The sequence below is a fragment of the Hippocampus zosterae genome, chromosome 14 (genome assembly GCF_025434085.1).
Source record: "Hippocampus zosterae strain Florida chromosome 14, ASM2543408v3, whole genome shotgun sequence".
Lineage (NCBI taxonomy): Eukaryota > Metazoa > Chordata > Actinopteri > Syngnathiformes > Syngnathidae > Hippocampus > Hippocampus zosterae.
Genome location: NC_067464.1, coordinates 12,682,500 through 12,705,839, shown reverse-complemented (window position 1 = coordinate 12,705,839; position 23,340 = coordinate 12,682,500). Strand labels below are relative to the sequence as shown.

General features: G+C 40.4%; 2 protein-coding genes and 1 long non-coding RNA gene across 9 annotated transcripts in view; all 3 read left to right on the top strand.

The window, feature by feature from the left end:
• Nucleotides 1–1,470: 1,470 nt before the first annotated feature.
• On the top strand, nt 1,471–6,948 carry LOC127615234 (cell cycle control protein 50A-like). The gene is made up of 7 exons (XM_052086861.1): nt 1,471–1,969; nt 2,725–2,844; nt 4,676–4,783; nt 4,865–4,952; nt 5,028–5,171; nt 5,542–5,751; nt 5,871–6,948. The coding sequence occupies exons 1-7, from the start codon at nt 1,721–1,723 to the stop codon at nt 6,062–6,064; spliced, it is 1,113 nt and encodes a 370-aa protein (XP_051942821.1). The 5' UTR covers nt 1,471–1,720; the 3' UTR covers nt 6,065–6,948.
• Nucleotides 2,851–3,907, top strand: LOC127615249 (uncharacterized). Its single transcript, XR_007966859.1, has 2 exons — nt 2,851–3,661; nt 3,742–3,907. It is a non-coding gene; the product is annotated as an uncharacterized LOC127615249 (long non-coding RNA).
• A 2,935-nt stretch (nt 6,949–9,883) lies between the features above and the next one.
• col12a1a (collagen, type XII, alpha 1a) overlaps nt 9,884–23,340 on the top strand; it is a 52,862-nt gene continuing 39,405 nt past the window's right edge. For 4 of the 7 annotated variants that reach the window (XM_052086823.1, XM_052086822.1, XM_052086821.1 and 1 more), the window contains exons 1-13: nt 9,885–10,188; nt 12,741–12,846; nt 15,826–15,942; nt 16,052–16,195; nt 16,822–16,875; nt 17,821–18,084; nt 18,172–18,336; nt 18,486–18,659; nt 18,807–19,097; nt 19,198–19,800; nt 20,201–20,479; nt 20,630–20,905; nt 21,021–21,293. In XM_052086823.1, the coding sequence (XP_051942783.1) occupies nt 12,777–12,846; nt 15,826–15,942; nt 16,052–16,195; nt 16,822–16,875; nt 17,821–18,084; nt 18,172–18,336; nt 18,486–18,659; nt 18,807–19,097; nt 19,198–19,800; nt 20,201–20,479; nt 20,630–20,905; nt 21,021–21,293 (2,710 nt within the window). In that variant the 5' untranslated portion in view covers nt 9,885–10,188; nt 12,741–12,776. Of the gene's footprint in view, nt 10,189–12,740; nt 12,847–15,825; nt 15,943–16,051; nt 16,196–16,821; nt 16,876–17,820; nt 18,085–18,171; nt 18,337–18,485; nt 18,660–18,806; nt 19,098–19,197; nt 19,801–20,200; nt 20,480–20,629; nt 20,906–21,020; nt 21,294–23,340 lie in introns of all 7 variants that reach the window. The other 3 variants (XM_052086825.1, XM_052086820.1, XM_052086826.1) reach the window with 2 other exon arrangements.

The following is a 23,340-nucleotide window of genomic DNA, read 5'->3' as shown; positions in this document are numbered from 1 at the left end:
GAAAACTGCTTTTTACGTGGGCAGGCTATGCAATCTGCTCACATTTTCATGCTTTCCACTTCATCACTTGGGTGCTACTTGTTCAAATGATTCAATAGGTGTGTTCAATTACCTTGTTTTTGATTTTAAACCTTACACAACAGCGTCCCCCACATCACTGTAGATATACTGCAACAGAGGGGCACACCTGCCAAATTTGTGAGGGGTATGCAGACAGAAAAGAGGCACACCCCAACATTTTTTTTCTTCACATTTATGTTTAGAAGTATAAATCCTAGAGGACAGTGTACCAGAGAACATGGTTCTTGACTTCATTTACCAGCATCTGCAGCTCACGTTTTGTGATGTTCATCATTTTCAGTGGTGAGTCATGTCTTCATAATCTGATTATTTTATCATGCAGCGTGATTATTCCCACCACTGGGTACTGTTTCTACAATTTTGCATCTATATATATATATATATATATTGCGCGTCGTCCCGCACGCGGTCTGTCCTTCCGTCTGTCCCTTTTCAAAACGTACCTACTTCACCGCGCCGCTGCGCGCCGCCACTGCGCCGCTCAGGCAGTGGCTCACTACGATCGCGCGGGCATCTTAGCGAAAAAATGTTGTCTACCCACAAGCATTGCAATGAAATTGTTAGTTATTTAGTAGAGCTAAACATCTCTTTATTTTCGCGATAAGCAATGAAGATGAACAAAAAGTTGAACCAAGCAACAACACTTTTGTGGGCCGAAGGCCCACCTTACCAGCCTTCCGCAGGAACTAGCTGATGAGCCGCCCGGAGGGCGGCTCACCAGCTAGTATTTATATAAAGACGTGGAGAGGGAGAAGTTTGGCACACCAACATTTCTGCATTGATTGAGATGTACGAAAGAAATGTGCTTGACTCCATGTATATGCATATTCATGCACCTGGATCTTTGTGTACGTGCAAAGTTTTCTGGATTTAGCCACGTTGTGGCAAATGGCAACATATTGTTTTGTTTTTTTAGGAGGTATGTTTATGAAGATCTTTTTTTCATCATTTAATATTGAGGGCTAAATGTGTTTATTAGTCAATGTAAGTATGGCAATCAGAAAGCTACCTGTACAACATTTTACATTGATACCATATTCTTGATTAACATTTTAAATGACTATAATAACAAAAAGCCTCTGAAAACTTTAAATACTTTCAATTTATTTCAATGTAAGTGACACCCTTGGATTTGATGTTTTTTTCTCTGTTATTTCATGTTTTTAATATATCGATTTAAGGAACGTTGATGAGTATTCTGTATTTTAATTTTGCTATAATGACGATTTTTTTTTCATTTTACATTTATATTTGCGCAAAAAAGTACAGTAATCAGAAAACAAGTCTTTATCCGTATTGACAAAACAAATCATTTTAAAACTGTTTTGTTTTGAAAAACAATGAACGAATGATTAATCGTGGCTTATGGTGCTTGACAGCATTAGTGGGCGTCACTTCACTGTGGTGACGTCAACCTTTCGTTTCTCCCTTGCTACTGTACTTCCTACTTCTTGGTGTAGAATGGAACTATTAAAACAGATGGAGTCAAACCTATCCCGAACAACTATTTAGATTCCGTAGCCCGACTTTCCTTCCAGTCTCGGGATTTTACTAATTATCTTCAAGTTACGTCTCTTGTCTTGTCGGGAACTGAGCGGCCGTCCACAACAGTATTATTGACTGGGAGCGGATTGCAACCATGATGGCGTCGAGCTACAACGCTAAGGAAGAAGACGGCCACCACTCAGGCCCCTCTAGTCATGGCGGCGCAGGGGCCGTGAAAAGCAAGAAACCGGACAACACGGCGTTTAAACAACAGAGACTACCTGCTTGGCAGCCGATCTTGACGGCTGGAACCGTGCTCCCTGCGTTCTTCGTCATCGGTCTCATTTTCATCCCCATCGGTATCGGCCTGTATGTAACGTCAAACAACATCAAGGAGTTCGAGGTAGCGTTTATGTGTTCTTCTAACCTTCCACTGTTTCTTTACATTGTACCCTCCAGGTACCATCAGCCTCGTTTAGCCTAACCACTGAAATTGTAATCGGCCACGTTGGGCCAACAGAAAGGCTCTTGCCATGCTAGTGTTGATAGCTCATCTGGTTGAGTGCACTCGTACAGTGCAACATCATTTTTTTTACATCACGACACGTGTTTCGTATGCGATTACCTATGCTCAGAGCAGGCTTTCATTAAACAATATGGCTGTAACTTAAATTATGCAGCAAGATCATACTGCCTACACCAATCCAAAATTAATTTGTATAATTTCTCCAAGACGGTAAACAGAATGTTTACGTGTGGAGCTTGTTGGTACTGCAGTTTTTAAGGCCAGTTCAGTACCGGGCTCCGGCACCCACCCCTGCTAAAAACAATCATTTACAGAAAAAGGAATGCTTTGTACAAATCACTATTATCCTGTTAAACATATACAACAATTTATTGGAAAACTAGTGGAGAGCAAAACGATTGAAACGTGTAGTTTGGCTGCAAAAAAAACCCAAAACACTTCTGTAAAGTGAGATACACACTTTCTATATTTTTGTTGGGATTGCTTGTGTAAATTCTGAGCCACACACTTTCAAAAACGTCTCGAATTTGAGATTGTTTTGCTCGCAATCCGCAATCTCTTACGTTATGCATTTCCTGTGCTTTAAATGTGCATCGTGTTTTGTTTTTTAGTGACTCACATTTTATTTTCAGATTGATTACACCGGTGTGGATGTTTCGAGCCCATGCTTTAGCTGTGCCAAAAACTACAGCTGGGACAGCACAACTCCCTGCACGTGCTCTGTGAATTTCACTTTGGAGCAGCCTTTCGAGGTTTGTTCTCTCTTCTGCTCCTCCATTCTACACATGCTCATTGAATAATACATGTCAGGTTCCAATAATGATGCCGTTGCTCGGAGTGCATCGAAAGTGGAAGCAAAGCCCCGTGTCCAGTATTGATTGTGATGATTGGTGAGTGACATAAGTGAGGGGGGAAAAAAACGTATGGCCAGAGAATCATTCACGTCCAATTTTAGTTCAAATAAAGTGAGACTGAAGGTTTAATATTGATTACTCTAATTTTAAAGTCTTCTGAAAACCTTCTGACGAATTTGCTTCTTTTAACACTGTTCATCTTAAACATTTAGTTTTTTCATGTATTTTACTTGTCACGATGTTAGATTTGATTTGTCAGCGGTATAATTGAATGTTTTTGCAGTGACAACAAAACCCCTGTATATTGGAATGAATTTCCACGCCAATGTCTCCCTGTTAAGTGAGCAGCAATTGTCCACAGCAATAGTCAACTAAATTGCGAAATGAACTCATTCACTACCAATGATGTGTGTGTGTCTTTGGGTGTGACTGTGGATACAGCACCAATTTGTGTATTTCAGTGTTATCAAGATTGTGTTGACTGAGTATATCCAATCTGTCCAATAACATTGCGATCGATTTAGCACATATCCAATTAGGGCTGAACAATTAATTGCATTTGAAATATTATCACAATTATGTAAAACGCGATTTGCTAATAGCATAGTGCTGTGTTCTGACTGGTCATTGAGAGAGGAGAGGAGAGGTCCAGAGCAGGAAATGACATCAATGCTGTAATCTAAGCCTGCCACAGTGTGTGTGTGTGTGTGTGTGTGTGTGCGTGTGTGTGCGTGTGTGTGCGCGCGTGTGCGTGCGTGCGTGCGTGCGTGCGTGCATGTGTCTGTGCGTGGTGAGTACCTAACATGTTTAGGTGTGGGAGGGGGCGGCTCACCGTGTGTCTTCTGTCCTGTATTTGGATGTTTCAGCTGCCATTGTATGCTGGAGCGTGCATGAGGAAGTTTCTGTGTGAGCCACGACGGCTGTCTGATGCATGCGGCCCAAATAAAAGGGTTGACTTTGATTTAATTGTCTGATGTTTGAACAAACACACACACACACACAAATGTACTACTTGAGAGATGACAAACCAAAATGTATCCTCTGGTAAACGGCAGTGCCATGCAAAGTTTTCAGCACTCAGACGCTAAGAGAATAAATGTTGCTTTATGTTTCATGATTGAAACCAAAGATGGATGAAAAGATATGACTCCTTATTTGTGTCTGCTAATGCTTATCCATTTTTGAAATAGAAAGGTGTTGCGTCATAAACAGGCGTCTTACTTTTTCCACGTTAGCAAGTGGGATGGTAATGGCTGGAGATTGGTAAGATTTAATTTTTAAACATGTATGTTTTGTTTCTTGATCTATGTGATAAGTTGAGCGACGAAGAAGTGCAGTCCAAGTTTATGCATGATGTTTCATGAAACATGAAGTTTCATAAGGCCATTATTTGTTTGCATAATGTTTTTTAATCTGCACATGTGTGATTTTTTAAAGACTTATTTACAGTATAGTAAAAGACATTTTTAACCAACCTGGACCTGATTGGTTGTGCTGTATCATGCTGCTTCTGATTTGAGAGCTTGGGAGAATAAAGAGCCTACTTTTTTTTTAATGCAGATCACGATTGTGATCCAAAAACGCAAAATCATTCAGTCTTACTGTATACTATTTTGGAATGAAAAACTACGGCAAGTAGGGCTGAGCCAATTCTAGCTGATAGGCTGCAGGTGAAAAGTGACCAAAAATTCGATTTTTAACCTTGACCATCAGTGTTTTCTCTCTCCAGAGCAACGTCTTCATGTACTATGGCTTATCCAACTTCTATCAGAACCACAGGCGCTATGTGAAATCCAGGGATGATAGCCAGCTGAATGGGGACCGCTCTGCTTTGACGGTACAGTTTTTAAAATGTTGTTCTGTCATCCATTCAACAGACATTTTTATGAAATAATTAAACACCATTTGCCCCTTACAGAATCCTAGCAAAGAATGTGAGCCTTATCGTACCAGCGAAGGCCAACCTATTGCTCCTTGCGGGGCCATAGCTAATAGCCTATTTAATGGTAAGAGCAAAGAAGCATGTGTGCTTGTGAATGCTCGCAGCACCGACGGTACATGCATTCTTTTTTCTTTTACAGACACCCTGGTTCTCTATCATGTTGACTCCAATGGCACCAAAATCAGCATCCCTCTGGCAAAGAAAGGCATTGCTTGGTGGACAGACAAGCATGTGAAGTTTAGGAATCCTGGTGGAAACGACAACCTTACCATTGCATTTCAGGGTAATTCTAGTTCTTTGTGGTATTTCTTTTTTTAATCCCTGCAAAATGACAATAAAGAGTGTTGTTGGGGTCCACTTCAGGTACTTTTAGCTGCATCGCTTGGAATTGAGTGGGCTTAATTCAGTCACTCGCTCAAGAATTTATATAGTGGGGAAGTCGTGATTCATGTCCAATCAGAGTCAGATCACTGCACACTGTTTTAGCCACGGCCACAAAAAAAAAAATCCGGGAAACAATTGAGCATGGGATGGTTACGTCTTTGCACATTTTCAGCACTTCTAAAATGAATTAGGAATTTAGAAAAAAAGTATTTGAAATGATTTTACATGGTCTTGGAAGATTTGATTATTTAGGTCACATTCTTTCTCAGGGACTAACAAGCCAGTGAACTGGAGAAAGCCGGTGTTTGAGCTGGACCCAGACGACCGTGATAACAATGGCTTCATCAATGAGGACTTCATTGTGTGGATGCGCACAGCCGCCTTACCCACTTTCCGCAAGCTTTATAGGATCATCCAAAAGAAGTCGAGCTCAACACCGACGCTAGCTAGCGGCAGATACATCTTGGAGATCGCTTACAGTATCCTTTTGTACTCTAGTCAGCACGGTTTCAAACAAAGGCCAGCTTGGGTTTGAAATTTTGCACGTTCGTTCTGTTATACCTGTTCCCGTCTTGTTTCCTTAACGTTATGTCATCAGATTACCCGGTCCTGAGTTTTGACGGTCGCAAGCGAATGATCTTGAGCACCATCTCCTGGATGGGAGGGAAGAACCCTTTCCTGGGTATAGCCTACATCACCGTGGGCTCCATTTGCTTTTTCCTGGGCGTGGTTCTGCTCATCATCCATCACAAATATGACTCGCGCAATAGCAGCGCAGATATTCCGAACTAGATCCCACCTGCATAGCATCCATTCTATACTGCTTAGCGGTTTCTGCGCAAATACACTGGCCACCTATAAATGTATGTTTGTGCAAGAGCAGTCCTATGTTTTCTGACCAAAAGCTGTTTTTGAAGACAGAGTACACCTGAGTCTTGACTGCTTCAAGTTGGATGCTTCGAATGTCATCTTCTGTTTTTATTGTATCTGTGTTAAATGTTCTATTTATGTCTGTGTCAAAGTATGTGTTGTACCTTAGCACAGCTTTGCGAATGGCTTAATGATTGGAGGGCATGTTTGTTGTATGTCAGCTTTTGTTCATGTCGTGTGTGACAAAAATGTCCTGCTGATGAATGTAGTATTACATTACATTGACATACTTCTGGGTTTGAGATGAAGTTGAAAATGAGGAAAACCTTTTATTGTGCATTGTCAAATTTGGTAAGCATTAATGTTGGTAACTCCACGTATCGACCAATTACAAAAGGTTTCAGCTCCCTTTCCTCCTTTTTTAAAAAAATGTACAAAAACTGACAATCTGATTATTTATGCATGCAACAAACTTAACACTCCGTTGTTACAATGACTGAGCTTCCTGTCTGGTTGGTAAGTGGTAAGGGTTTTTCTGTTAATTTACATTGCACAATTATGTCAGTGTTGACCAAATTATTTGCACTTAAACGAACCTTTATTTAGTCCAAAGTCAGCTGGGGTAGGCTCCACCTCACCTCGAACAGGATTAAGTAGAAAATGAAGAGAGGTGCCACTCTATTTCCCCTTCTGTTTTCCACCTGGTAGAGGACACCTTGTTAGAATGTCTCTTGTTTAATACTGCATTAAAATGTAATGGGCTTTTACAAGGTCAACATGTTCTAATTAAAGAATTTATCAATGTCTCTGCGAGTTTGTATTTAATTTCCACGTCCACTATTATTATTATTTACTCTTTTCATGAAAACAAAAAAAGTTGACCCATAAATCAACTGATGATATTCTTATGGGATAGTGCTATTTAGCAGCAAAAGCTAAACTGACAGACAATTTAAATTGTTTTCAAACGTGAATTAAAAACATTTAAAAGAAGGGAAAAAGTAAACTACGTGTCTACCATACATATGAAAGCAGGACGCACTGAACGTTCACACCGTGTTGTTGATATTTTGATTATGTCTGTTCAATATACTGTAGTTAACAATATAGTTTCGCTTCTTGAGAGACTGTACTTGTTTTCATGTTGTGGGTTAGCTGTGCGACATCGCTGTTCATGTGGTCGCGTTTATGTGCAATAGCAGCAATTGGCCAGCAGATGTCACTGTTTCCGCGCTGTACCAATCTAAACAGTTACTGAGGCGTTGAAGCAAATCTAATCACGCCACGAATTTGCCTCAACATTAAGTAGGCAACTTAAAAACAGTAATTATCTATGAGGATATTAGTAATATTACCCATGGACTTGCTCTAAGATGGCACTGTAATGGCAACTGTTTATAATACAGTTGTAATAATCCATCCATTTTCTGATATGGTTATCCTCACAAGGGTCGCGGGGCCGTGCCGGAATCTATCCCAGCTGTCTTCGGGCAGTAGGCGGGGTACACCCTGAATTGATTACTTGCCAATTGCAGCAGTTCTAATCGTATAATAAAAGAGTAATTAACCTGTCCCCGCAAACACACTGTCAAATACAAGATATAACCGCACAATGGAATAGTGCTTCGCACTTTGCTTTACAGTTCTACGGTTTGGGTTTCAAATGGCAACTTGGCAAAAGCCCGCTGTGTGAAGTTCTCTTGCTTCCTCCAAAAAACATTCAAGTCAGGTTTAATAGAAGTGTGGTTATTCGCATATGCGCTGTGATTGACTAGTGACCAGTCCAGGGTTTACCCCACTACGAACTGATTTAGCTGGGATACATTAGGTGCCAGTTCACCCACTACCGTAATGAAGTGGGATAGGAAATGGATGAATATTATAGAAATCGATTTTCCAAACAGAGGTGAACATCCCTCTCAGTGATATGTCAGCCCTCTTTTTGGAGTGGTGTTGAAGGTCACAGTTGCAAAGGAAAAATGCATAAACACACACAAACAAAACACTGTTCCCGTCAGGAGAAGATCAAGAGTGAAAAGCCGCAGCCAATTTATCTGTGAGCACATACTTTATACATGACTCTTTTTTTAATACCTGGAGGCTCTTATTTTTAAATGGGCATCTTTACGCAAACCAGAAGCCATCCATTTATGGTGTGAAACATATGTAACTATCAACAGTATATTGTTATGTGGGTAGACTGTAGAGGAAATATAATTTGGTTGGTTCTAAGTACATCGAACCAGAAGGTGTGATCATCTTTCATGCGACCACACGTATAACAGCTGGTGTGAACAGCTGATGTTAAAGCTGACACTATACAGAATGATGCTTTGTTGAAAACAATTATAAACATACAGGTGTACACCATGAGTCAATCTTTGTCATTCCTTTTCTGTTACTATCCACTAATGTAACTAATTGCATATAGGGCAAGTTTTGAACTGCAAGGTTTGTTTTCCTGGATACAAAAATGTGCTGTAACCGTGTTGTAAGAAGCAAGCGTCACTATCTAGTCTACCAAATCTTTGAGGGCACCATTCCCAGGACAAACCCAAGGCTACAATACAAGATCAAATTTTTTTGTGTATTGTATTTTTTTCCTCCTGTAAACGAAGTCAACTCAGGTGACGCAAGTTAACAGTTAATAATAAAATTGACGAGTGTTATGTTGAAGCCTTCACTCTTTAATCCTGTTTGAACAGGATGGCAATACTTAGTCATCTGAAGGGTGGATCAGATATCATATGCGCAAAAATCCCTCATTGAGACTTGATGGGTCATGCCTTCTAAATAAATAAATAAACACACACACACACACACACACACACACACACACACACACAAACACACACACACACACAATAACATTCTGATTCCAAATTGTTTCCAGAACTGTTACCGAATGTATCTAATTGAAAAATGGCAAATCCAATTGCACACTGAAAAATTGTGGTTGAATTTACTTATTTTAGGAAAGAACACTTTGCTGTTCCTGGCGGCCCATGATTCATATGTTGTCACAATATTTTCATTTATTATTCTTATTTTTGCTGTAGTATTCGAGTGAAACTACCGACTAGGGACAGATTATTTGTTCGTTTCAATTGACTTGGCCAATACAGAGAACAAACAAATAAATACATAAATAAAGAGCCCGTATGCCAGCCTCATCCAAATAAACGCAAATGGCATCAATTTTTTTGTCTGTACTTGTTTATAAAAATCTTTTGACTTAAAAAATGAAAATGTGATGATAAAACAGTGTTTTGTATGAAGAAACGTGTTTGGTTGGGTCGAGATTTTTGGTTGGTAAGATTTCCTCCAGCAGTTACTTGTATAATCACGTGCAGTTTTAAATTTTGAGCTCTAGAGAGCACCAAAGAACAACTAGTCAGTGATACCACGCGGTGACAAAGCGCGATGACGTCCTTGGAACGTTCTTAGACTAAACTGACATTTCCACAAATGTCCAAATCCCCTTTAAAAACGACGAATGAAGTAAACCTTAATTTGATCACATCGGTGTTGTGGCGTTAAAGCATTCTGAGCATATGAGGTGTAGGCGATGGATCACCAAGAGACTGTGGGGTACTTTTCTCAGTAAACATTTTTGACCCCTTACTTGACACATATCCAAATAAATGATATTTTTTTGCTCGCACAACCCCCGCAGTGTCGTCTGGCCAAACTACTGTGAGGTCACATTGGCGCTGGAAACTCAATAAAGCGCCAGACCAAAGGAATTCGAAGGGGGAAAAAATGTAATTTCCAAGGAACCGCGCGGTCCCAGCAGGGGGACATATATCAAGTAACAGGCGGGGAAATTCGTCAGAGAGCAAAATTATGTTAAATTGAGTTGGGAACTGCCCCCCTATTAAGTACCCGGCGGTGGAAAGAATCTTCCCACTTGGAAGGAAGCTTTTCCTCCTTGGACATCTGCTGGTGGAGCGCGCACGAGGCAGAGAGGAGAGAAGGTGCACACAAGGAGGCTCAAACGCAAGGCTCAACCCGAATTCTCATCGTTCCATCTTTTGGCTTCTTAAGTAAGTGAGCCGCCCAATTTAGTGTTTTTAACTTATCGACAGTTTATTCATTAATAGACCGTGAGAGTCGTCGATTTTTGAATCGTGTTTATTAATATTATTATTTTTTGTAATTTACAAATCTTTTGAAAATATTTTGACGACACGTCCAATCACAACTTATTTGGACCATTAGTAAAATAACGTTTATAAATTACAAAGTAACACTATCTATCTATGTAACTATCTATCATAGGTCGAGCTATATTTTACAACTTGTCTAATTTTATCTTTTGTAGAGCTAGAGGAGGCACTAATGCAGTGATTGAGCTTTTCAGTGTTCACAGCTGTCCTGCTTTTGAGACAACCTAATGTATCATATAAGTTAATTTTAAGTACATTACTATCCAGTGTAATAGTTTTGAAAAAACTAAACAAAATAAAAAACAAAAATAAAAAAACAGAAACAGAAAAGGGCACTTTAGATTACTTCAGAAATTGTTACCAGGCCTTTCATGGCTGCTCAAGCAGATTGTCTAAATAAACACAGGGAAGATAATTGAAGAAATCTGTTTTAAAGTAGGGCCACATGATAACCCAGGGCAGTGGTTCTCAAATGGGGCTATGCGTACCCTTGGGAGTCTGTCAGGGCTCCTCAGGGGGTATGTGAGATTTTGAACTACAGTACAGTATATCTAAAAGCACTATCAACGCAAAAAAAGAGCTTGATAACAGCAGTTGCCTCCCTTCCATCAAGAATGATAAACATTCTCAGTAAAGAAACAGCAGTTGCCTCCCTTCTACCAAGAATGATCGACATCCTCATAAACAAGACCAAGTGTCTCACAAAAAATGCAAAAACCACTCAGTTCAGTGCAATGCAACAATCAGTGTTCACAGTTGGTAATGTTGTCAGTCTTCCTTTTAGTTATTAGATGGATATTTTAAGATGGTTTTCAAGCAGTTTCTGGTTTTATTTACAAATAAAATTATGTTAATGATTTCATTTTGAGAACAAATCGGTACCATGATCGCAAAGGAGGACACTTTGTTCGTGATTATTTTTATATGTACAAATCTTGATTTAATTATTTGCGCTACATCTTTTTATTTTCAAATAGTTCTTCATATATTGTACCACAAAAAAAAGAGTTAGAAAGTTTAATAAATCAGAAACAGCACTTTGTTTTAAAGGTGAAGTCAATCCCAAAAATATCTTTACAATATGTTCTGTTCCCCTTCACTGGTCGAAATATTGCATTCTGATTCATTTTGCTTTTGTGGAAAATGAGTTAAGCACCAGTGGTGTTGTGGGGATTTTTTAAGTGGGTGTACGCGATTCTGGGATGTTCTATATATTCATACAGAACATCAATAATAGGCTACAACACCAGTTGCACTAAAGTTAAATTTAATGTTTTACTACTCCAAAATAATCACAGGCCAACGTTATTAAGCATAACTCGCATTAGAACAATGATCAACAAACATTTCAATAAAAATTGAATGTGGCGTCGGGAGAAGTGGGTGGACGGCGTACCCCCACGTACCACGCCCACTACACCCGTTAAGCACCAAAATCCACCGGTTTTTAGCCATCTCTTGGGGCGGCCATTTTGCCATTTTCCGTCGCCTGAAAATAACCTCACACTTGCTCAGAGCTCAGGTAACTACCAATCACAGCTTACCTGTTTTCTGAAGCTGAGCCATGATTGGTTGGTACATGTGCCTTGAGCAACTATGATATAATTTTCAGTTGGTTGTGAGTGGCAAAATTGCCTGAGATGGACAAAATTGTGTGGATTTTATTGCTTAAATCATAGTCCACAAACACATTATTAATCAGAATGCTGTGTTTAGACTAGGAGATCTGCGTAGAACACATTATCGTAAAGACAGTTTTTAAGTTGACTTCCCCATGAAGGCTTTTTTCTAAATGCCTTGAGCTTGTTGGGTACTTTGCTGGAAAAAAAAAATCACAGGGGTTGTGATTGAAAAAATGGTTGAAAACCGTTGACTGACCTCGTGCTTAGCATGTTTGCCTCACAGTTCTGAGGTTCTGGTTTTTAATATTGCCTTGTCTTACTGTCTGGATTTTTCTGATTACTCTTACTTTCTGTGCATGCATGGCAGTGGGAAATTGAAGATTATACTGTAAATCTCACATGGGCAGTAGATTTATTTATTTTTGTTGTCTAACTGTGGCAAGTGACCTGTCAATTCACCCACAGTCAGCTGAGATAGGCTCTAGTCTAGCTCATAGACCCTAATGACTAGCAGTGTCAAAACCAGATGGATGTTTTCAAGTAATGACTTAAGGGGTCCAATTCATAAATCACACATCTTATGGTATGTTTATGTCTTAAATACTAAATAATTAAACTCTTGTGTTTTAAGTTGGCTGCATCCTTTGCGGGTTTAACCTGCAGCCGACTGTGTCTGTGCCAAACTGCTTCCACTTGGAAGGCTCCAGGCGGCGAATTAAATGTATTCATGGCATGCAGTATATACACACGCCACATGGGATGCTGTTGGCTTGACTAACCAGGAATGCCTTTCTCTTTCCAATTCAGCCCCATTGATGCCCTGCTGATCGACAAGGGCTAAACATGAAGAAAGGGCTGTATCTGGCCACGGCTGCCTTGTTTGCGGCTCTGATATCTTCCATCGATGCTCAAGGTAAACTGAACACACCGGCAAATCACTCTAATGAGACACACTATACCCTTTCTCTCTCTTTTGCTCCTCCCTCTCTTCTTTCACCAGTTATGTCCAGTTATTAGTGCTGTAGGGGCTAGCCCTTTATTTTGATATCATTAACTATATGACAATGTGTAATGGTGAAGTCAATAAAGTTGTTGTTCTTTTGTGTGTATGCTTGACTGTGTTACCCACAGCCATTGTGGTTTATTCTGTCAGCTTTCAATGCCATGACTCAATATTGGATCACATTTAGGCTGCAATTCAAATGATTTTGAGCTATTCATAGCACATGTTACAATCTGGCAAATAGTTGCAAAATAACAACACAACATTGTATTCCATTTCCAACTTCTAATTAAATGTCTTAAAGCAGCAGGGCAAACACTAACACGTCATCAAATGTGATTTTATTGCTTTGTGTTTCACTATTAAATATCTTAGAAGGCCTTTGCTATTTTCCATGGTGACATTTGCTAAATCCCACCTAACACTGGAAAGAATGATTAGACAATTGTAAAATAGTGCTTGAATTAATAACACTGAGCATGTTAAAAACATCACATTACTTATAATCGTGAAAACAAATCAGTATGATTTAGAAGAAAATAAACATTTCAGTGGGGGGAAAAAAGCATGAAAAAGCATTCCACTACCATCATGATTTTACTTACGTCAATTTATTTAGCTGCAATGATGACAGAAATTAGATGTGGCATTCATTCTGTGTACTTATATTAGCTTTTCTGAATGGTATTTTGCTGTACTCACAATGTCATTCGTTTAATGTTGTGAAGAGGGAAAATGAAAAGTGACTTTAGATGCAAGCACATAATTGAAAATCTTGTCAAATATGGTATGGAAACCTTGTCATTTTTTCCTTCCTTATTAAGCTTTCTGGCAGTGCTAAGTGAGTCTAAGCTCTCTTCTCACATATCTCCACTGGAGAAATGGAAAGATGAAATAGGAGAATAGCAAATGAATCCTCAGACAGCACACAGACACACAAAGTGCCTTTCTCGGCCTTCTTTGCGGGTGTTTGTGAAAACGCTGACTTGCGAAATGTATGGAAAGCGAATAAGCCGCCATGTTTAATGTCAGCACATGTTGCCGAATGACTTTGGCATTTTTCCCTGCCTCCTTGGGAGGGTCCGTATTCTTTCCCCTTCCCTTCGGTCTTCTTTTCTGGCAGTCGCACAAACCAGGGTGGCTGGCTGCCTGGAGACTGAGGTTACTCAGAGAACAGTAGCCAGACACAGAGCGGGTGTCCTTTATTAGGACCTGATGGGACGTAACACTAATAGTCACAAGTTACTAAAAACACACCAAAGACCACCTTCGGTCCTCAAGTCTATTTTAACTCGACATCAACAAAGGTGGTAATGGTTGCTGGTGAAGACTTCCCTAAACAATTTTGATTTAGCAATTTCCTGAACACGCACACACATAATCACACCTTCATACCATTGTTGGAGCAGTGAACTCGTGGAGAAATGATTGGGGACACGGTCCATCGGGGCTCCTTGAGTTTATAAGACAGGTTGGTGACTCTCCAATCCCAGTTTTTATCTATTTGATGAGATCCTCTTCGTCATCTCCCTTTGCATTTCAGTGTGTTCCCATACTATGGCTTCCTCCCCCCCAAAGTGTATTTTACAATGATATTCTCAGAAAACTCTGATTAACAGCTATCACGTGGCCTCCTGTCGAAACTTTCTGCTGATTCCGTAAATTGCCTGCATGCTTCCTTCTTTGCCAATAAAAAAAAAAGAGTCATATTTCTACAGTACATTTTAACAAGTCACTCTAACTCATTGATGGATGGTAATACGTTTTCTCACTAATTGCCTTATTGACACATATCCAACATAAATGAAACCGATAAGATACGCCAATGCGTTGCTTTACAAGGATGATTACTCAACTGATTTGAGGGACAAATTAACCATTAAGCACTTGGACAGGAATTTTATGCATGCATATTTTTACACACCTCCGTCTATTAACATTGATCAACATTGTAGGCTTTTAGGCTGCCACCTGTCAAGAGAGAATATCATTCTAAAATATATTTGTCATCTGTCTGTGTGGTCCCAACTGTACATGGAGAAGCAAGTCCATCAAAGTTGTTGAGCCGAACAACTTTCACATGTACATGATGCATGATGCTGTGATCCGAAAAATGTGTCTTGTTCCCAATGTACCGTATGTGTGTTTTTTTCTCTCCAAGACTATGTATGTATTGCACATGTAAAAAACAACATTTGATATGTCAGTGGAAAAAGTACACAAGAGTCTCATGTGACAAATTGTGTATTCTTTTTTAAAAGGTTTGCAATGGATGTGTGCCACTGGCTCGCAGAAGGCCTTTTGAACCAAATAAACAACATTGAATATGTTTATATACGTTGTGTATATAAAACATATGGCGTTCAATTGTGTCAAGACTTCAATATGGCACCTTCAGTTCCATTGTATAATCAGCAACTTGCAGTTGAGTTGTGCTGTTGTCATGCTGGGATCGACTTTTTGGTTTAAGTGGTCGTTGCATGTGTTGTGATGACTGCACTCCAGCATGTTATTTGGATGGTTCGCGTTCATGTTTGCACTGTGGTTATGTTTGAACCGCGCACATGTTTTGTATGCGAGTGCTTGAGTTGCCGGCCTCCGCGGCTGGGCAACTCAAACAAATGCCATTTTTACTTTAAAATGGCTTCTCTTACTATCTCTAGTGTTGTCACATTTCTTTACTTGTCACGTGACACATGGACATCAGTGCTTTTGTGTCTGTTCCCCAACAACGAAACAAGCCCACTTCAGCCGTGAAGTGTTTGTCGTTGGGATCAACGTGAATGCTTGATTACAAATGCCATCTTACATTTGATCAAAAATATTACCATGAGTATACATGACTGATATATTTATTGTGTTTAATACTGCTCCATCTGTTGTTTCCAGTGGATCCCCCCTCGGACTTGAACTTTAAAATTCTGAATGAGAAAACAGTGAAAATGTCGTGGGCAAGGCCCTCGACAACGATAGATGGCTTCAGAATACAAATTGTTTCAGGGGCAGGTCAGTAAAGACTGCACATTTTAGAATCAATTAAATAGACAACACATCAACACCTTCTATACACACACAGACACCTAATGTCCTTGTGACGGCTTCATTTATCATGCAGATGAACCAACAAGAGAATTTGCCCTCAATGCTTTTACGACATCCACATCAATCACTGACCTGACACCGGATTTGGACTACTCGGTGTCCATTAACTCTTACTATGGATCTGAGGAGAGTATTCCCATCTTTGGTACACTCACAAGTAAGTGAATTATTTTGTAAAAATTGGATGTGAAATATATGATTTTTTTTGGGATGTGTTTTGATTGCCAGACGATTGATCTGGAAGTGTACACGAGTAGACACTTCATTAGGTACATCTCCAGACAAACTATTGAGATCCACTGCAAGAGCTGCGCTGATAACGATCAGAGAAAATGTTCAGATTTGATTGACATTGATTATGACTGTATACATATTAATCTGCCACACTCACGTATAAGCCGTATTCATAAACAATGTGCAGCCTAATACCCCTGAGAAATTTTCAATTGAAAGTGAGCATTTTTTTTTTTAATGCAGATTTTGATTAGCTCGCACATTAGATCGTGACATTGGGCCAAATGAAGCAATATGGAGACTAATATTATTTCTCCCATATACCAGTTGCATCCTCTCCAGGGAAAAGAAGTTAGAATGAAGTCTTTGTTCCGCTAATGTTTATGCCTAATGCACCACCATACAGTATGTGTAAGCAGCTGGTTCTAATTATCTCGGCTTGGTTTTATGATGTGTTGATTTTCTTGCCTCCTCCTGTTGAGAAAATAACGCAGTAGCACCAGCGCGACAAAGTGCTCTGCTGACTGTCCAAGTTTTCTTGTCTTTCAGTCCAGTCCAGTAACTCCAGTGGACCTGTCAGGAGGCCACCGTCAGATGCAATCAGTGAGTGTTTTTTTTTTGTTCCAGTGTCAAACAAAATTTTTTCCGGGCTTCTTCATTTTATCTCTTTTTGTCAAAAAAGTTTTTCATGACAGTTGTCAGAGTACATTTTCCCCTAGGAATGATTTGGCCATTTTACCTTCTGCTGGGTCCTCAGTCGCAAGCGCACAATGTTTCTGACAGTGGCTGGGAAGGAAAGCATTGATTCCTTTAATTAACAGCAGTCTCCACATTCAGGGGTGTTGGGAGGGGGTGTAGAGGAAAAGGCAGGCTTTAGGCTTCAAGGCAGGACACAAGGTTCCTTTTGTGCGTTATGGAGGGGGAAGAGAGCAGGAAGGAGAGATTGACCCAGCAGTGACACGTTCAACGCACCCCATCGAAACAGGCACCATCTGACAAAATACGTCATCGGGATTTAAACATCTTTAACATCCCCCCACCTGTTGATCCTTCTGGAAATGACTTCCAGATTTCACTTTGCCCTTGTTCGTGGCTAAGCACTCACTGTCTTTTACATTACATCATTTTCAACATTTGGTCAGTGAATCTGAGATGAAAAAAAGAGGACACATTTGGAATGAATTAGACCAATTGCAAGTCCAACCACAAAAGCTTCAGACATTTTAATAGACCAACGTTATTTCTAATTGAAAATATAATCTACTATGTAGCAGCCATGCTGAATTTTAAAGGATATAAAAGTGAATATTGCAGCTGGGACTTTTGGTAAATATTTAGAACAGGGGGCAGCTTCAGGGTGGAATGACTATGCCAAACCCACCGTTTGGCACACAGGCATATTTCCTTTGGTCTCAAAATCCACGCAGGAAGAAAATAGTCATTGTGAAAATATTTTTACACTCTTCCCGGGTTAGGTCGGTTCAAATTGTGCAATGTAACGTTATAAAAGTCTTATTTTGGAACCATTTCTGCTCTTGGTTTCTGCAGAATGCTCCGTCAGCGCAATTGCAGATTTGGTTTTTCTGGTGGATGGCTCATGGAGCGTTGGCAGAGAGAACTTTAAGCACATCCGTAGTTTTATCGCTGGCCTGGCTGGGGCCTTTGACATTGGCGAGGACAAAACTCGAGTGGCTGTGGTACAATACAGTACGGACACTCGCACAGAGTTCCCTCTCACACGTTATACCAGGAGAGGAGACTTGCTCCAAGCCATCAACTCGCTCCCATACAAGGGAGGCAATACCATGACAGGTGAGGAGCTCCTCAATCTGGTATATTTCATAACACAAGTATGAAGTGAGACAAATACGTGTAATGTCTTTATCCCTCTTTCTGTAGGTGATGCAATTGAGTACTTGCTGCAAAACATCTTTACGGAGGAAGCTGGTTCCAGGAAAGTTTTTCCAAAGATAGCCATGATCATCACTGATGGAAAATCTCAGGATTCAGTCGAGGAGCATGCTAGAAGACTCAGAAACATTGGAGTGGAAATATTTGTCCTCGGTATGTTTTTCACAAATTTTGCTCTCCCATGGGTCCCATTGGCCAGTTCTTGGAAACTTTTTGACTTTCCACTGATTGTAAGACGCACTACACAATAGCGTGAGCATCCTTTGAGTTACAATATTTTTTCCCCTCTTTTTCCATCTCAGGTATCAAAGGCGCAGATGATGATGAACTAAGAGAAATGGCTTCCACTCCGTACAACACCCACGTGTACAATGTACCTAATTTTGATATGATCCAAGATGTCCAGAAAAACATCATCAACGAAGTGTGCTCTGGTGTCGATGAGCAGCTCAGCGTTCTAATCAGCGGTGAAGAAAGTAGGTCCAACATTCTGCTTGTAAAATTCGTTGTTTCAGCTGATTATTTATGGCCTGGAAAATGTTGTTTACAACACAAACTGGAAAGCCATAGGAGTAAACATGGCGCTGAATTATTTTCTTGTCTGGTCTGATGCCTTTCATCAGTGGTGGAACCAGCATCCAACCTGCTGGTGACGGAAATGTCTTCAAAGTCAATGAGAGTGACGTGGGATCCATCGCAGGGATATATCACAGGATATAAGCTTGTCCTCGTTCCCATGGTGCCTGGCATCAATCGTCAAGAGTTGTACATTGTCGCTACACAGACCTCCATCAACGTTCGTGATCTCGCTCCTGATACGGAGTACGAGATAAGCCTGTATGCCCTCAAGGGTTTGACACCCAGTGAGGCCATTGTGGCTATGGAGAGGACACAGCCTGTCAAAGTGAGAACAGGTGAGCAGATTTGTTTGTGGGACTTATCGTCATCCCTGTCATTCATGTTACTTTTTTGGTTAGACCGCCTTTAACCCACTTGTACATGATGTCATTCCAGAATGCTCTCTGGGAGTGGATGTGCAGGCTGACGTGGTTCTGCTTGTGGACGGCTCATACAGTATTGGATTACAAAACTTTGCCAAAGTCCGTGCCTTCTTGGAGGTGCTGGTCAATTCTTTTGATATTGCCCCCAACAAAGTCCAGCTTAGCTTAGTCCAATACAGTCGAGATCCACACACTGAGTTTGCACTCAACACCCATCATGACATTAATGCGGTTGTCAAAGCTGTCCGCACTTTCCCTTACCGTGGAGGCTCCACCAACACTGGCAAGGCAATGGCCTATGTAAAGGACAGGATCTTTACCAACGCACGGGGCGCGAGAAATAATGTCCCTCGTGTCATGGTGCTCGTCACAGACGGAAAGTCATCAGACTCTTTTAAGGACGCAGCAACCAACCTGAGGAAGATTGATGTGGAGATTTTTGCTGTTGGTGTGAAAGATGCAGTGAGGTCAGAGCTGGAGGCCATTGCCAATGAACCTTCAGATACTCATGTCTACGAGGTGGAGGACTTTGATGCCTTCCAGAGGATTTCCAAAGAGCTTACCCAGTCCATCTGTTTGAGGATTGAACAGGAACTGCTCAAGATTAAAAAGAAGAGTAAGTTCCAGGACAAATGATCTTAATTTACCAATTTGGAGTCAAGCTTAGACTACATATGTGTTTTCCACAAAGTGTTTGACTTCCGAGTTTCTAGTTAAATAGGAATATAGTACCATACGTCTGTAGAAGACACGTGAAGCATGCAACTCTACAACAACAACAAAGATACAGCCATTCTCGCTTACTTTGAATTTTCAAATTTTCAAGATGGACATACGGTAATTAGAAGATCCATCACGATGGATTATATTTACGATAATCACAAAAATATTACATTCCATACTTTAGTAACAATAAGTAAAATAAAGTTATTGCAGACAAAATGCACACACCTAGGGCACATGTTCAAACATTGTGTGATTTTGCCTACTTAGTATGCTATTGTTTTGTTTGTTAGGTCTGCTTCCACCTGAAAACTTGGAATTCTCTGAGATTACCTCCCGCAGCTTCCGTGCTACGTGGACTGCGCCCGTTTCCGATGTGTTGTCTTACTTGGTGCGCTTCCGGAAGGCTCAGGATGTCACCGGAGACTATATTACTCTGGCGGTTCCCCATGATACTCCCACAGCTGTTCTGCCTCATCTTTCCCCCCTCACTACATATGAGGTCAATGTTTTTGGGCAGTATGAAAAAGGAGACAGTTTTCCTTTGACCGGTGAAGAAACTACCCTTGAAGGTAAGACATTTGCCTTCATTTCCAAACAGCCACCTGAACTGATCCAAATGTAAATATCAGCTGTCCAGTGTGGGTTGAAGCTGACTTGCTCACTTGTTTAATATCATTGATGCTAGAACACGTTAACATGTACCTATCTAACCTTTCCAGAGAAAGGGAGAGTACGGAGCCTACGAGTTACAGAGGAGACTACCAGCAGTTTCAGGGTATCTTGGAAAGCTGCTCCAGGCTCAGTACTCAGATACCGCCTCTCATACGTCCCACTTAGTGGTGCTGGGGAAATACTGGAGGCCCAGACTATTGGAGATGAGACTACCATTGTACTAGAGGAACTTTTCCCCATTACCACCTACCGTGTGTCTGTGTCTGCTGAGTACATCACAGGCATGGGGGATGAAATGCAAGTGGATGGTACAACCAAAGAAGGTGAGCCAAAAACAGAAGTACAGAATGAACGAATTATGACCATACTTTATCTCCTATCTTTTTTCTTGTGCAATAAATCCTGATTATAGGTTATTTCAATGTTGTTTTTCCTCAGCAATCGGCTCTCCTCGTAACCTTCGGGTGTTTGATGAAACCATCAATACCATGAGACTAACATGGGATGCCGCACCAGGAAACGTTCGCCAATACGTCATTGCCTATAAACCTGCCGAAGCAGGTGAGAGGAGGGAGGTCACCATCAGAGGAGATACAACCCAGGCTTTGCTCGAGAACCTCCAACCAGAAACTGAATATGAGCTGTTTGTCAGTGCACGCTATACTTCTGGCTTGGGTGATCCTCTTCTGGGTACAGGAACAACATTAGAAGGTAAGAAAGAATGTATTTTTATTCATGCGAATTTGAGTCTTGAAAAATGGTACCATCAGTTGTGTAGTATGGGTGAACAGAACATGGGGCAAGTCAAATATTTGCATGGATGGAGTGTCCTTTCCAAAAGTGTAGATATCAGCCTTTTTTTATTCTTTAGTGCTTTCACAGTTTTACTGGTGTTCAACAATGCAGAAGTCACTCAAATAAGTATAGCTTGCATCTCTAACTGGCAGGTTTTGCGAAGTAGAGAGCTAGAGGGAGCAGGGTGGACTGAGCAAACAATATTAACAAATACAAACATTGGACAAAACTAACTGAAGTATACAAACAAAGTTTTGAAAACCACAGGAAGTAGAAAAATCTATGCCAGAAACAAAACATGACGGGCACACAGACACACACAATGATCTAAGCAATATTGACAGAAGGCAGGGAAATAAATACAAGCAAGATGACGAGACAATGAGAAACACCTGGACACGACACAAAGGGTTGAGGGAGCTGATTGGTTAAACACAAGGTACCCGGATGACGAGAACAGGTGAAGACAAAAAGGGCATGAGCGAACAAAACCAAATGTAATCTAAACAAAAACACAACACAAACAGCCATGTTAGACATGAACTCTCAATTAAAAAAAAAAGTCAAATTACACTAAAAGAGTTTTGTTGAATTCAGTTATTTTCTCTTTAAGTGGTTGCAATAAATACAATCAGTTGGAATTTTAAAGTAGACTATACATCGGCCTAATAACTGTATCTGAATCCAAATGATTTTGTTTTGTGCAGCCACTTGATGAAATACAATTTAGTAAGCTCAACACACCATTTACGTTCAATGTAGGTCCACTGCTATTCTTTCTTATACTGCCTCTGACCCACCACCCTGCACATCATCACCCTCTCCATGCCATGCTACACCACTGAGTGTGTGAAATGTTTGCAGTGGGACTGTAGTCTCAACAAGTAAATGCTGCTTGGTCTGCACATTCATTATCACGTTCAGCACCATGCATGCTGAGGAGGTTAACTCTTTTACTTTATATATTTTTTTATGAGCTATGATTTGAGAGAAAATTCTTGGAATGGAGCACTGGATCTAATTATTTTGGCACAGATTTGATGAGGAGGAAATGTGTCTGAGGAGTGGAGGGGAGGAGCACGGGTTGCTTGTAAACCTGGAAAATGTGAATGGCTTGGAGGAGAGAGCCTACACTCTCATCCTGTTACATCTTGGTTTGTCTTCCAGTTGTGTCCCATACACGGGTATATACACAACACCCATGTAGAGCTACGTACTGTATAATATACACTGCCTGCAATACAGTATGAACATACATATATTTGTATCGAGTAATTCCAATGCAGTTTAATATGCTAAGAGAGTTTTTGAGATACAAAGCAAATTCTCCATCAATGCCAGAGAGTAGAACGTTGGAGCTCAACCACCTTAGGAAAGGAAGGAAAATAAAGGAACATTAGTTATAACCAGAATGAGTGCACTGTTGTTGGCGTTATGAACACCAAGTAAGGTATTGTCTCCAGCATGAAGAATGTCACTTCCACTAAAAGATGTATTAAATTAAAGGTAGTAAGGGAAAAAGTCTACATTCTGCCAGTGAGAACAGTCATCAGACCTTTCGGCTGTCGGGAAACGCGCAACAGAGGCTCATTGTTGTTGCTCTAAAGTGAGACAATTGTTTACAATTCTATTTTAGAATGAGACTTAATAGAAATGGATATTCAAATTGATTATAGCATGCTTTGGACTTGATTAAGGTTTTTAAATTAAAAGTAAATTATGCCTGGGCATGCAATAAATCCCAGCCTCAGATGATGATGACATGTTGATAGATGTTTCCCATTCCTTTCCTAACCATTGTATTAATATGGTTTAATTTTGCGTAGACAAATTCCTTTTGTACTTTCCCTCTTTAGCAACATGAATGCTTTATAGAGTTAACATCCATGTGTCAGATATGTGCCGTCACTAGCTGCACACCCCCATAGGAAAAGGCCTGATGACAAAGCACTTTGTTTCGGCG

Bases quoted from the DNA above. Each gene is read 5' to 3' on its own strand.
- LOC127615234 (XM_052086861.1), top strand. From the start codon at position 1,721: ATGATGGCGTCGAGCTACAACGCTAAGGAAGAAGACGGCCACCACTCA. The intron at 4,784-4,864 runs GTACAGTTTTTA...TGCCCCTTACAG, and splicing joins GGGACCGCTCTGCTTTGACG to AATCCTAGCAAAGAATGTGA. The intron at 4,953-5,027 runs GTAAGAGCAAAG...TTTCTTTTACAG, and splicing joins AGCTAATAGCCTATTTAATG to ACACCCTGGTTCTCTATCAT.